This window comes from Thermobia domestica, chromosome 12 (genome assembly GCF_964235325.1).
Source record: "Thermobia domestica chromosome 12, izTheDome1.hap1.1, whole genome shotgun sequence".
NCBI classification, from domain to species: domain Eukaryota; kingdom Metazoa; phylum Arthropoda; class Insecta; order Zygentoma; family Lepismatidae; genus Thermobia; species Thermobia domestica.
In genome coordinates this window covers 177,849,289-177,862,516 of record NC_137465.1, presented here as the reverse complement: position 1 = coordinate 177,862,516, position 13,228 = coordinate 177,849,289, and the positions used below count along the sequence as shown (strand labels likewise).

Sequence of the window (13,228 nt, the reverse complement as noted above, 5' to 3'; positions counted from 1 at the left end):
ACATCTCATAGTCTCGCTGCTGAACGGAACGTTAAACTCAAAATCTACTCACGGGAAGACTAGCGGAGCTGTGCGTTCCAGACATATGTCTCATCCGTCCGACTTAGTCGCGGATCTCTTCATCTGGCTAAAGGATTAGAGTGAAGCGTCCGAAGCTGCTGCCTGGTTGGAGTATTCAGGTTAACTATAAAAATTGCTACGCTCAATTAGGTACAGCTTGGTCATCTCTGCCCACGAACGGCCGGCTATCCTAACAGTACTCAATATTCGAATTGCTGGGGAAATAGGGAAGGGGATGGGGTCATCTGTAAAGAAATAAATATATTGTCGGTTGAGGTGTCTATATGAGCATGTACAGCAAAATGTTTGTGAGATAGTTTTCTAAAGTCATACCTCTATAAAAGTCCCCTAATTCACTTACAGACTGTATGAAAAATAAAAATAACCGAATGAGAACATGAAACGATATTATTAAAAACTGAGAATGTAGACAGAACCAACCAATTTTGACAATTTATGAATTTATTGAAAAAAGACTCCAATTGTTGTCTGCCGTATGATCCTGCGAGCACTAGTTTCTGATAGGAATTTGTTTGTAAGTGCTTGATCATTTAAAGGGATCAATTAAAGATTTATTTTTTTATTGCAGAAAGTATTTCCTGTGCTAAATACGTACGTATTAGCACAGGGTTCCTGCCCGGTATCCTGGTTATATGATCCGGGTTCCTGTCCGCTATGAAGAGGTTGGTATAATGTTGAAGGTAAAAGAGTCCGTGTCCGTAAAAGAGAAGATCCTCTCCTATAACAATACATATATTTTTGGCGGGACAAAAAAAGGTTGTCCGTATTATGGAGGTGTTCCTTAAGGAAAGTTATATCACTATATCATGAAATTATAATCCACATCAGTAGAGAGTCGACGCCATGTTTAATACTACCGCAGTGTTGTAGCAGTCTGGAGCATACGCCTCTTTGAATGTCCACTATTATAAACCCTACATGTTATTGGAAACAAGGAAATTGAACGTCATCTGACCATATTACTCTCTTCCTGGCTGTAGTGATCAGAGATTTCCAAATTACAGCTGTTGAAGCTTTGAGCTCTCATTGGACTGTTATTGTAGAAACACATCGTTCCAGATGCTGCATGAGTTCTGTAGCCAGCTGTACTTTACGCTTCATTGTGACAATCCTTGTCAATGTTCGACGATACCTCTCACCTAGATTTGGTTTCCGTGGTTTCGTTACTATTCCCCATCTTCCGTTATGCCTTGCCACTATTTCTGTACGCTAACATTACCTTGGACACCTGTAACACATTGGTAAGCAGTCTTAGCTATACGTGTTCCAACTAGCAGGTATACCCACAATTAACCCTCTGAGAATCGGAAACGACTTCCATTTCAGAATCGGAAACGACTTCCTTTTCGTATCACGAACGTCTGGTCTATTGTATATACACTACTTCCACCACCCAACCCAGCACTAATACAAGTTGTGTTACGTTTGTTAGAATTTAGGCTAAAGAAATTAATTTCTTCATTACCTTGTAAACCAATTGTTACCAAGAAATAAAACTAGATTTTTGAAAAATAAACATATCAGCCAAACGTGCATTGTTGTTTTCATTTTGGCGTTGCCTCGGAAATTATCTAGTTTAATTTACACTGTTTTTCAATAAGAAAGTTGATAGCATGCTATAAAGAAACAAACAAATAACAATGGAGAATCTACGAAGAGCTTCTACTTTTGTTCGAATTCTACCCACAGTTCATTTTGAGCAGGAGCACATTAAGCTCAGTGACGGTAAAAGGGTAAGAATAAGACTTCTACTTCGCGCTTCTCTTTGGCCATCACGTCCTTCAGACTTATGACAAATTGCTTTTGATTATTAGGATGCGCTTGAGGGTGATCTTTGTATTAAAATCTTCAAAATTATAAATGCCACATATCAAAATAGAACTCCCGAATAGACACATCGACACCACGCTCACTTTTGAAATGTGTGATCCTAGTTTCTCTTATGATACCAAGCCGGTCTCCATTATCCTAGACGATACAAAAAGTAAACTTAGATTAAATCTTAATAAACAGACATACTGGCATAATAATAATAATAATAATAATAATAATAATAATAATAATAATAATAATAATAATAATAATAATAATAATAATAATAATAATAATTTAATTACATACGCGTATTTAAAGTGCTAAGAACAGCGTTAGTCAAGTACTGTAATGTACAAGGTATACATTTGTGCTCAAAACCAGAATAAGGTATAAAATTAAATGTTAAAGAGAAACACAGCTTTCTTACAAGGCTGGCTAGAATATTTATTATAAAAAATAAACTAGAAAAGTAACGGTTTCGGAAATAAATAGTTTATTTTTTCTAGTTTATTTTTTATAATAAATATTCTAGCCAGTCTTGTAAGAAAGCTGTTTTTCTTTCTTCAAGATGGACATAAGGCCATATTGTCATAATATCCAAAATTAAATGTTAAGTTCCGAACATGATCATAACCATAGTACGGCTCAAGAAGCCCGTGGTTCAACGCCGTAAAAAAAAAAAAAAAAAAAAAAAAAAAAAAAAAAAAAAAATCCAAATAATAATAATAATAATAATAATAATAATAATAATAATAATAATAAAAATAATAATAGACTTAATTAAAAGTTAGTTTGGTTTGGTATATTGTGCCAATCTTTAACAAACTTGTGATATCAGAAAAAGGAAAAATAAATATAGATACTTATATTAAACATCAAATTAGATAATTTTAAAACAAACTTCATTGAAGGAAACAAAATCATAACTTACATATGACATGAATGATGTACGTATAGTTTTAATTCTCTCCTACGTGGAGAACCACATCAAAAAATTGCCCTTTTGCACGTAGAGATACGGTCAAATAATATATATAACTCAGTGTACTCAGTTCTTGGAAACTAGATTTCACTTAGTTATTTTTAATATTAATTTTTCCTCTTTGTTTATATTAAAAGTAAGACATATTTAATTTAATCCTTATCAAGATAATGCTTTCGCATCAGTTCCCTTTTCGGACATATCTTTACGGTCATAATTCTGGTATATGTGTGGGTTGAATGTTTTTGTGTAATTCTCTTAGTTAGATTAGGTTCGGTTTAGGGTATTATTTTATGTTTAATAAATATTCCCTTGTTCTCTTATATGTTATGTTTTAATATATATAATATTTTGCCTAATGCTATTGAAGCAGGTCGCTAAAGAAAACCCAGCAGCTAGGCAATAATGATGAAAAGAGTCTCAAGAAGTAATTCAGTATTTAACACTGCTGTACTCGTGTTATGATTATGTTACCCACCACACTAGAACTGAAATTATTTTGTACTGTTAAAAAATAAGCTACTTGTAAAGTTAAGACGGTCAAAGAAGTAGAAGAATTCTCATGTGACTGAATGGAAATTTTTGCTTTAAATGTTTTGAGTTTGTTTTCTTGGAAGTGCTTGCTGTGAATCAAATATTTGCATGTTGCTAGTTCATAAAGCTTAGACTGTTACTTAAAGAACATGAATTCTGAGAACTATCATATTTTTTTTTCTTTCTTTCAAAGGTTGTAAATTTTGTGTAATCTACAGTAATAGGCCAACGTTTTAAATATTTTATTTCTCTAAACAATTGAAAATCTAGTTGTACTCATATTATTTTCTTTATTTGGTCTTATTCAGAGAATCTAATATATTTATATATGTACGATAGTACAGTGCATAAAAGAGCAGAACATTGTATAGTGTATATAATGTTACAATCAAATTCCACGAATGCTACTACAGAGTTCAATCTAATTTTCTTTCTTAGTGTGACTGGGGATAGATATAACCGAAGAATTTTTCCAAATTCTAAATGCAGATATGATTCCGTGTCTTGTTTATATTAGTTCGTTGTGCAATTTTGTTCAGAATTTATTTTATTAAAATCTCCCGTGTCGAATTTGATTTTCATCTTAGAAATTTTAGTAGGCTATTCTATACCTTTCAGTTTTCAGGAATTATCAGTTCCATCTCAACTGAAAGGTCAATATCGTATTCCGGTAGTCTGGTGTTCTCAACCTTCTCCATGGATAGTTACAGATAACAAACTGCAAGCCTTGATTTTTGAGTGAATTGTTATGGAAGATGTCATGGAAACTTCCTTGGACTAAAATTTGAGTTCAGTTTTTCCGCGAACATATGGGTGCACAATAGTGATGTGAGGTGGAAAATTTTCCGCTACATTTTTCCGGAAAATTTTCCGTTCTGAAAAAAATATCAGTAATCACGTAACAATTCCTCAGTAATCATAAAATTGATTGAATTCATGTATAGAAATGTTAAAAAGTGAAATATCGTTTAAAGAATCTGAAAATTTTCATGGCTCAGACAATTTTCAGTACTATGTAGGAACAAGCGAAACAATTTTTCATGAATCGAAATATTTTCTGTCTTCTATGGAAAAATTAAAGAACTATTTATGAGTCGGAAAATTTTCATCATTTTGAAGCAAAAAGTAAAACAACTTATGTGAATGGGAAAGTTTTATTGCTCTGTAGAAACAAGTGAAAGGAATATTTATAGATCGGAAAATTTTCATTACGATCTAGAAACAAGTGGTAAAAACTTTTCATAAGCCGAGCAATTTTGGATATTATATATAGTGATGTTTGGTGGAAAATTTTTCACTATATTTACCTGCACATTGAGCTACAAATTTGTATTTCTGTAGAGGAAATTTAGTCAGCAACAAATTATAATTTTCTAATTAGCTTTCAGGAACCGGAAAATTTTCTAATATTTCAAGTTGGGAAGTAAAAATTTACATAGTGTTTCTCTCTCTCTCTCTCTCTCTCTCTCTCTCTCTGCGAGCTCCTTCGTTACTAAGCGGTTAGCATATGCGCCTTTGGCATTGGAGACCTGCTTCGATTTCCGATGGGAGCTCATGTAGTTCAGATTCCACGTTAATCAGTTGGTCCCGTCTCATGTAGCCTCGCTGCTGAAAGAGACGTTAAACTCAAAATCAACTCAATTCAACTCTCTCTCTCTCTCTCTCTCTTTGTGTGTGTGTGTGTGTGTGTATCTAAAGTACCGAAAATATACATCAAGTTCGTGGAGTTATTTAAAATTTAAATTTATTAAAAGTGATGAATATTTTCCGACTCATAAAAACATACTTCACTTATTCGTACATCGTTGGTTAGCCGTAAAATTTATTAGTAATAAATATTGTCTTAAAAAGTTTCATGAAGTGAAAATCTAACGATTCTTTATTTCTTCAAAAATGTTTCAAAAACTTCAGTGCGTTCTTCCCTCAGAATCCATCTTTGATCTCATAAAATTATATTTCGTCAGTTTAATACGCATAAGACGAAGTTTTCTCATAGCTTTACTACTATTCTAGATTTACATACTGCAACATTTATAAATAAAGTGCCTACTGTAAATTTTTGACTATCCAAAATTCGAATTTAAGTAACTCATGAAAACAGATATTGACCATTTTCTGGAAATAAACATTTATTTATTTATTCATATATTCATTCAAAAGAGGAAGTGAAATATAACTAATAAGGAAGCTGATTTGTGTAGTTGTTCTTCCAATAAAATAATAAAAGAAACGTTAAAAGCTGCACTATTAGCACTACGTTCTAAAAGCAGCAAGTGATTTCATTTTAATTTACAAAATAAAAAAACATATTTCTTTTTTATATATGTATGTATTTGTTCTATCAAATCGTCATTATTTCTAATACATTTTTATACATAATAATGGTAGTTTTACAATACAAATATCTGCTCTAAGATGTTGATTATACAAAATTCCAATATTGAAATATGATTTACGAGTGTTAAACACAATAAAATCAAAGCATTCCTTCTTATTTTCTGTTACAAAAATAATCTTCATAAGGAACTTTTATGTAGTTATTTCATTACATAGGCAGGCCTATATGTGAAGAAATAGTGGAATTTTCTGTTTTTCAAATAATTGATACATTAACAAAGGTTTGTTTTTGATTTCTTGTTAAATTTTAAATATTGGAATGGGATATTTGTTCTCTACGAACTCGATGTATGTTCCCTGCACTTCACACACACACACACACACACACAGAGAGAGAGAGAGAGAGAGAGAGAGAGAGAGAAACACTGTCTGAATTTTTACTTCCCAACTTCAAAATATTAGAAAATTTTCTGGTTCCCGAAAGCTAATTGAAAAATTATAATTTGTTGCTGTCTAATTTTCCTCTACAGGAATTGAATTTTATATCTCAAGGTGCAGTTAAATATAGTGGAAAATTTTCTACCCAACATCACTATACATAATATCCAAAACTGTCCGGCTTGTGAAAGTTTTTCCACTTGTTTCTACATCGCAATGAAAATTTTCCGATCTATGAAAATTCCTTTCACTTGTTTCTACAGAGCAATAAAACTTTCCGATTCACATATAGTTGTTTCAACTTTTGCTTCAAAATGATGAGTTTTTCGACTCATAAAAAGTTCTTCAATTTTTCCATAGAAGACAGAAAATATTTCGATTCATGAAAAATTGTTTCACGTGTTCCTACATAGTACTGAAAATTGTCTGAGCCATGAAAATTTTCAGATTCTTTAAACGATCTGTCACTTTTTAACAATTTGTTTAGAACGGAAAATTTTCCGGAAAAATATAGAAGAAAAATTTCCACCTCACATCACGGCTAAACAGCGATGTAGGAATAAGTGGAGTATGTTTTTATGAATTGGAAAATTTTCATCACTGGTGCACAAACCTGTCGCTGACTGTTAGATGTACGTCTGCTCTAGCCCAATGGACTATGTAGAAACCAACCAGTAGTATGTTTGATCAACTCATGGTCTAAAGGAATGCGATCATCATAAATCAGTTGGTAATTCATTACCCAGAACTTTTATTTATTTATTTTACACTTTTCTTTTATTTTTGAAAACAATAATGTAAATTTTATTTTATTTATTTTTTTATTTATTTATTTAAATTATCTAAAAAGAATATGTATTATAATGAATTGAGCTATAAAACTGAAATACATAGAAATTATAGGCCCTTGCGACAATTGCCTTACGTCATTTTAATTTGTTTATTTCCTGCATCTAATATTTAATAAACTATTAACTATACTGTTTCGGTGCTCCCAGACAACTTCTTCAGCAGGGATGGCCTACTCACGTGCAAGTCCCGTCACTTTTTACAATTTTATTTTAAACTATTTCTTGTACACGGTAAATATTAATGAGGTCAGAAAACTAGTTAATATGATATTGTAAATTCTTTGCACTAGAACTCTCGTTCATTATTATTATTATCATTATTGACAAGTATTAATTCGTATCATTAATTAATTATTTTCCCGCCTCTGTCATTTATACATCAAAAATGCAGAATACTAAAGTAAGATAATGAATTAACAATTTCACCATTCCTGAGTCACATTTTGAATCAGGAAAAAACAAATACAATACAATACAATACTGTGGACTTGTTGCATGATCAATGTGTAATCTTGGGCTGTGTTTAAGAAATTTCGCCACTCATGTACAGGAAAAACAGAAATGCGAGGTATTTAGACATTCTATCACTTTAGGAGTTATTCCTGCAATAAGCTCTCAGTGCTGAATCATGCAAAATTATAGTCAAGAAGGCGTTAAAGAAAATCTATGTACTTCTAAATTTAGCATTTTTTCATGTGTTGAATTACCACATAAATAGTAGTTAAATTACTTCGGAAATAGGGTAATTAATATTATTATTATTACCAAATAGTAACTTACTTGTTTTGTTAATGTAATTAAGGATATTTTGTGTCCGTGAGCTACGAGACTTTTTAATACTTTAGATTTATAAACACTAATCCAGTGGACAGTAAATCATATCCTATTAAGGAATGTATAATATAATTTATATACGAGGGCTATTTTTTTTTTAACCTTTGTTAAGCCATTAAAGGCGAAACGAGGATAAGAAAAAGCTGTTCATTAGACATCACCCATCCCTCATATTGATAAATAGATTGTCCCATTTAATTATTGTGTAGTAGCGAGCATGAAAACATAAGAAATGCAATCGAAAAGTCTGCCTACTGTGAACTACGTGATGTGAACTCGATTTCTCCAGGCGGCTGCTGATTTTTCTGAATTTCAAGATCAGACAGATCAGAAATCATAATCTACACTTTTCATAAACTGTATGATTCATGCGTTCATCAAATTCGTCTCCGCCAGAAATTTCCATCCTTGGCTTCCCTCGTCGTGTACGTCGGTAATTTCTTTAAACTCTCAGCAGCACTTGTGCACACAAACATCACTTATAAAAGTTTCTGCCGTATTCCTTACCTATTCGAGAATGAATTGCGATTGCATTGTGTCATTTCACCCGAACAAAAAGAATGATATGACGCAGTTCACACTTGGTGGGAGCTCTGATTGTACTTAATGTGTTTTCTCGCTTACTACTCAATAATGATTGAATGCTAGAATACGTCCATCAGGGGTGGGATCGGGGTGGATAAGTGACGTCCAATGAACAGTTTTGGATTATCCCCGTTTCTTCATGACGTCATGACACGTGGTTTTCCTCTGAGAGCTTAACGGAATTTTAAAAAAATAGCCCTCGTATTATACGTGGATAATTTTCTTTCAGTCCTTTTATTGGCATCTTTCAGAATGACAGTAGATTATATTTCAAGCACCTTGAAGGTACGAGTGATAGTAAAATTTGGCTGGTTAAAAAAAGTCCTAATAGATTCACTATAATCATAATTTAAGATACTCTACAGTTACATTATAACGTATCAAAATTTTTCAATTTCCATCTCTAAATGCGCAAAAATGCATTTTTTTTATTTAGTTAACGTCGTACGATTATGCTCCGAGGCTGAGGAGGACGGTGATGATAATGATAAATAAACTTATGGGATAAAGAAAGTGAGAGAAAACGGGAGAACCCCGATAAAACCCAAGCACACGGTGTTTGTTCATCATAAAGCCAACTTGGCGTGAGCTGGGATTGAACCAGGGGTCTCACGCACCAAAGGTGAGCGCTCTACCATTGAACTACCACAACCTGACACGACAATTTAAGATGTAATATAAGGATTAGCAAACTTAGTAAGGAAGTTATTAATTTTAGTTGATTGTTCATTCTATTATATGATTAGTTACAAATAATTTTTATTTATTTCAGGTTATTGAAGTTCGTCGGCTACAAGACCTGAAGTTTAACAAGGACGATCAGTCTACTAGTAATTTGGAGAAATACTGGGCTTTCAAGACAGATGGAATATTTTATAACAGCAGCCAAAGCGAAGTTTGCGAAGGCGTTATGGAAAACGTATTGAATAAGTGAGTGGAGTGCCTTTTCATGGTAGTAGAACTTTTATATATAAATTTATTCTAGTGATTTTGTATACTTTTAAATATTTAACGTTGGTGTCAAAACATACACTTTGAAGTGAAGTTCTAGCAGAGAGCAGTTGGTCGACTGCCATCGCCAAATACCTATGTATTTACTTTAAATTCTTCTGAATTTCAATCAATTAATTGGAATGATAATTTATGTAGAAAAGCAATGTTGATATTTGAATTGTATTTTCATAAACCAAGTCAGCATAATATCTATTAAAATAAAAAGTTACTGCGCAGTTCCAACATCACTCAAGTTGCAGTAGAGTTTCTTCGTTCTCTTCGTCATTAGGATATGATCTTCTAGACAATCAGTGAAAGGAAAGGAGCTGGCAAGACCTCCCTTTCCATGCCCAGAAGGAACAGAACAAGAATAATCTCTGCGAGTAATAGATCTTAATTAGTGCGTTGTTCTAAGTACTGGAAATAAAAATCAAACATTCCATCCTCATCATCTCACTGCAATCATAGCTATTAAACAAAACTCAAGTAAGTGCTGTTTTAGGTGATTAACAGATTCCTTAAGATTCCTGTGCTACAAGCTCACGATGTATGAAGGATTGTTGACTTTAATTAAAATCGAATCCTAACATAAAATAAGGTTTATTAAGAAAGTAAATAATCTTACTTTATAAAACGATCTAGGATATAACTCCATAATAATAATGAAAACAAGAAGAAAGATAAGAAAGCAAATAATCATAAAATTGCTTTTAAATTGAAGTTAGAATTATCAAATCTTATGAAACTCACTACTTTGTAAAATACTGTTTATTGCGGAGAAATATAGAGGACCTCTTTTAGGAAATATTAGAAACTTCTCAGAAATAAATATCAGTTTAAGAGAGTTAATTTCTTTGAAGGTGGACGATGGTATGCATTGATTTCTCGCTGAACGGTATGTCTGTAAGTCTATAAAGCATCATCGTGAGGTATCCCCTCTAAATAATAGACTTTATAACTGCAAGACTGGTATGGAGAGATCTTATTTTTAAAACGTGTGTTAAAGTAGACAGCTAACGTGTGCTTCTAAGCATACAACAAGGAGTATAAAACTAATCTATAAATGCTCTAAAATTAGTATCTTTGTAGGTTTAAAATAATTTTAAAACAAAATTAAAAATCCGCTTAAGTAGCGGGAAACTGTTCAGAATATTTTAAGATTCTTCTTTGTAAAGTGTTAGTCGAAATAGCTGAGTCTCCATTCAGTAAGAATCAATCAAAGGAATATTTTATCAAAGAGTATTAAGTTTTGCTATATCTAATACACAATACCTATCTCTAATACAGTATACATTATATCTAATACTTTCTAACATTTATTTTTCAATTTTAGATTTATTATCTTATTAAATTGAAAAATCCAGTTAAAGCTAAAATGAAATATAAAAAGGTATTAACAATACATCTTGTACAGATTTTTTTTTTTTTTAAATAGCTTAAACTTGTCTGTATTGGTCCAAATTGTAACCATGTACTGATGTAGCTGACCAAGAATAGTAATACTCTCTGGCATATAGATGACATGAGTTTGCGTATAAAATTAACCAGCTTGGAGTGTAATAATAACTTGAAAGCAATGATGACCAACTTGAAAAGATAAACAGAGATGTTGTTTATTTAAAGTTATTGATTTAATTGTACTAACGTTTATTCAAGATATATATATTATTATATCATTTCAGCTTGTTTGAAGGATATAACGCTACTATTGTTGTATACGGCCAAACAGGCACAGGAAAAACTTTCACCCTTTCAGGGATTAGGAATAAATTCGAGGTTAGTGTTAATACAAGTTTGTATATTGTTTCTGTCCTAATTTATATATAATACTTCTTCCAAGAATATACAAGAATACAAATATAGTTAATGCTTTAGCAAGAAATATTTAAATTTGAAAGGGCTTTACCTAGTTTCTCTCCCACCATTTTTACTTGATACATATGCAGGATCTGATATCCAGAATGCTCATCTCCACTTTTATAGGAATTCACGAATCTATAGTGGGGGGGGGGGCATATGTAATACCGTGGTATTTTGAAAGAAGCAATTATATGATTGATGGCGATGGATAGGTAATGAGCTATAGAATCGTGTACTACCAGGTGGTTTATCTCAAAGTGTGGCCGAGCCGATTTATGACGTCATACTTCTAAATGGCCGCTTACGCCGACATCGATGTCTTTTTAGCGCTATACAGGCTAAAGTTCCCAACCGATTTTCATGGGAGGTATCTCAATTTATTTCTTATGGCTGCCGCATGTGCCTTTTGCATATATATTTGCCAAATAAATAGTTTCACTACTTCAAAAATTAAGAAAACTATCAAAACAGGGATAAAATTAAATCGCTTTTTCGAACTTCAACGGGCATACAGACTAAACTAGCAAATGGGTTTTGATAAGTGTCTCATTTTCCTCCATGGCTGTTATTTATACATATTGCATTGATATTTGCCCAATAGATAATTTTATTTATTGACAAAGTTATAAAAAAAAAGTCGGTGAAATTGATTTAAAATTGAGTCGTTTTTGCAGTCAAATATCGAAAATAAAAATGGTGTGAGGTATAAAATGTTAACAAAACATTATGCCGATAAATATGTTAAATTAAACAAAAATTTCCGATTATAGAGTATTTATTTCCATATTGTAGTGGACTACTTCCTTATTACTGTTAAAAAAAAAAAAAAAAAGACATGCATCCTAATTAAACAATAATGAAAATTAGTAAATATGTTGGGTTGTAAAAGCAAAACAAATACTAAAATACTTCAAATACACAAACAAACATTTTAGAAAGGAATCTAGTATTAGAAATTTGATTTCTGAGTCGTCATCTGAGTCCGACAGTTACAGTTGCATTTGATCGTCATTTTCACCGTTGTCACAATGCTCTTCCTCTCTCTACATATGCATAGTTCTGTTAAGTGATTGAGCACAGCTTTGTAATTAATACAATTGACAGCACATCGTCCTTTGAAACAACCGCAATGTACAAATTTTAAAATAATTTCTGGACTTGTGACTTCTGGACATGTTACATGACTTGTGATAGGAAAATACTGATTTCCAATCTTTTCCTATGAAAACGTGGATGATCAGGGAGATCCTAGTGTGGAAGATTAGCCCGTTGCCACTCCATGACTTGGTAGTGAGTTCTTAAGGTGTGTTGGTATAAAACTGGCTTTGTTGACGGCAAATTTTCACTTTGGACGTCTTTTTTGGCAAGCAGCCACCACTGGAGGTTACTGTCTGAAAATTGAAAATTGTTTACCTTATAAATACACGCGACAAATGAACCTTTCTATTAAATTTTCATCTTCAGATGTAGAACTTTCTGGGCAGCATAATCTATCAAATGCTTCTAGATAATTTTCTTCAGAAGGTTCAAAAACGTTCCAGAAGGATTGTTTTCTTCTGTTCTTGAAGCAACCTACTGTGTCACAGCAAGGCAGAGAATTCAATCTTAATAACGCATTAACTTGCTTGGGATTTATGCAAGAGTAAGTACAATTAAGTTCTATTGATCTCTAATAGCTTCAGTTTCGGTCACAAACATGTTGTCTGGTGGGAGCAATTGAAACCACCACAATAACATACCAAACACATCTGTATCTATTGAATAGATGTGGAGGATAGAAGCACGGGCCGATACATGTAAACCGAGTAAAATAACTTTTGTTTCAGTTTCCTCATAACATTTCTAACCAGAGACTTTACTTCGTTCCTCCAACTAACAACTAAAGTTGGGTGTTCAACAAGATGAAATGTCCTTTTGT

General features: G+C 32.4%; 1 protein-coding gene across 1 annotated transcript in view; it reads left to right on the top strand.

The window, feature by feature from the left end:
• The first annotated feature begins 1,560 nt into the window (after nucleotides 1–1,560).
• LOC145666863 (kinesin-like protein KIF9) overlaps nucleotides 1,561–13,228 on the top strand; it is a 43,363-nt gene continuing 31,695 nt past the window's right edge. Inside the window, exons 1-3 of the mRNA XM_081734444.1 lie at nucleotides 1,561–1,814; nucleotides 9,230–9,387; nucleotides 11,133–11,226. Coding sequence (XP_081590570.1) covers nucleotides 1,722–1,814; nucleotides 9,230–9,387; nucleotides 11,133–11,226 — 345 coding nt within the window. The 5' untranslated portion in view covers nucleotides 1,561–1,721. The remainder of the gene's footprint in view (nucleotides 1,815–9,229; nucleotides 9,388–11,132; nucleotides 11,227–13,228) is intronic.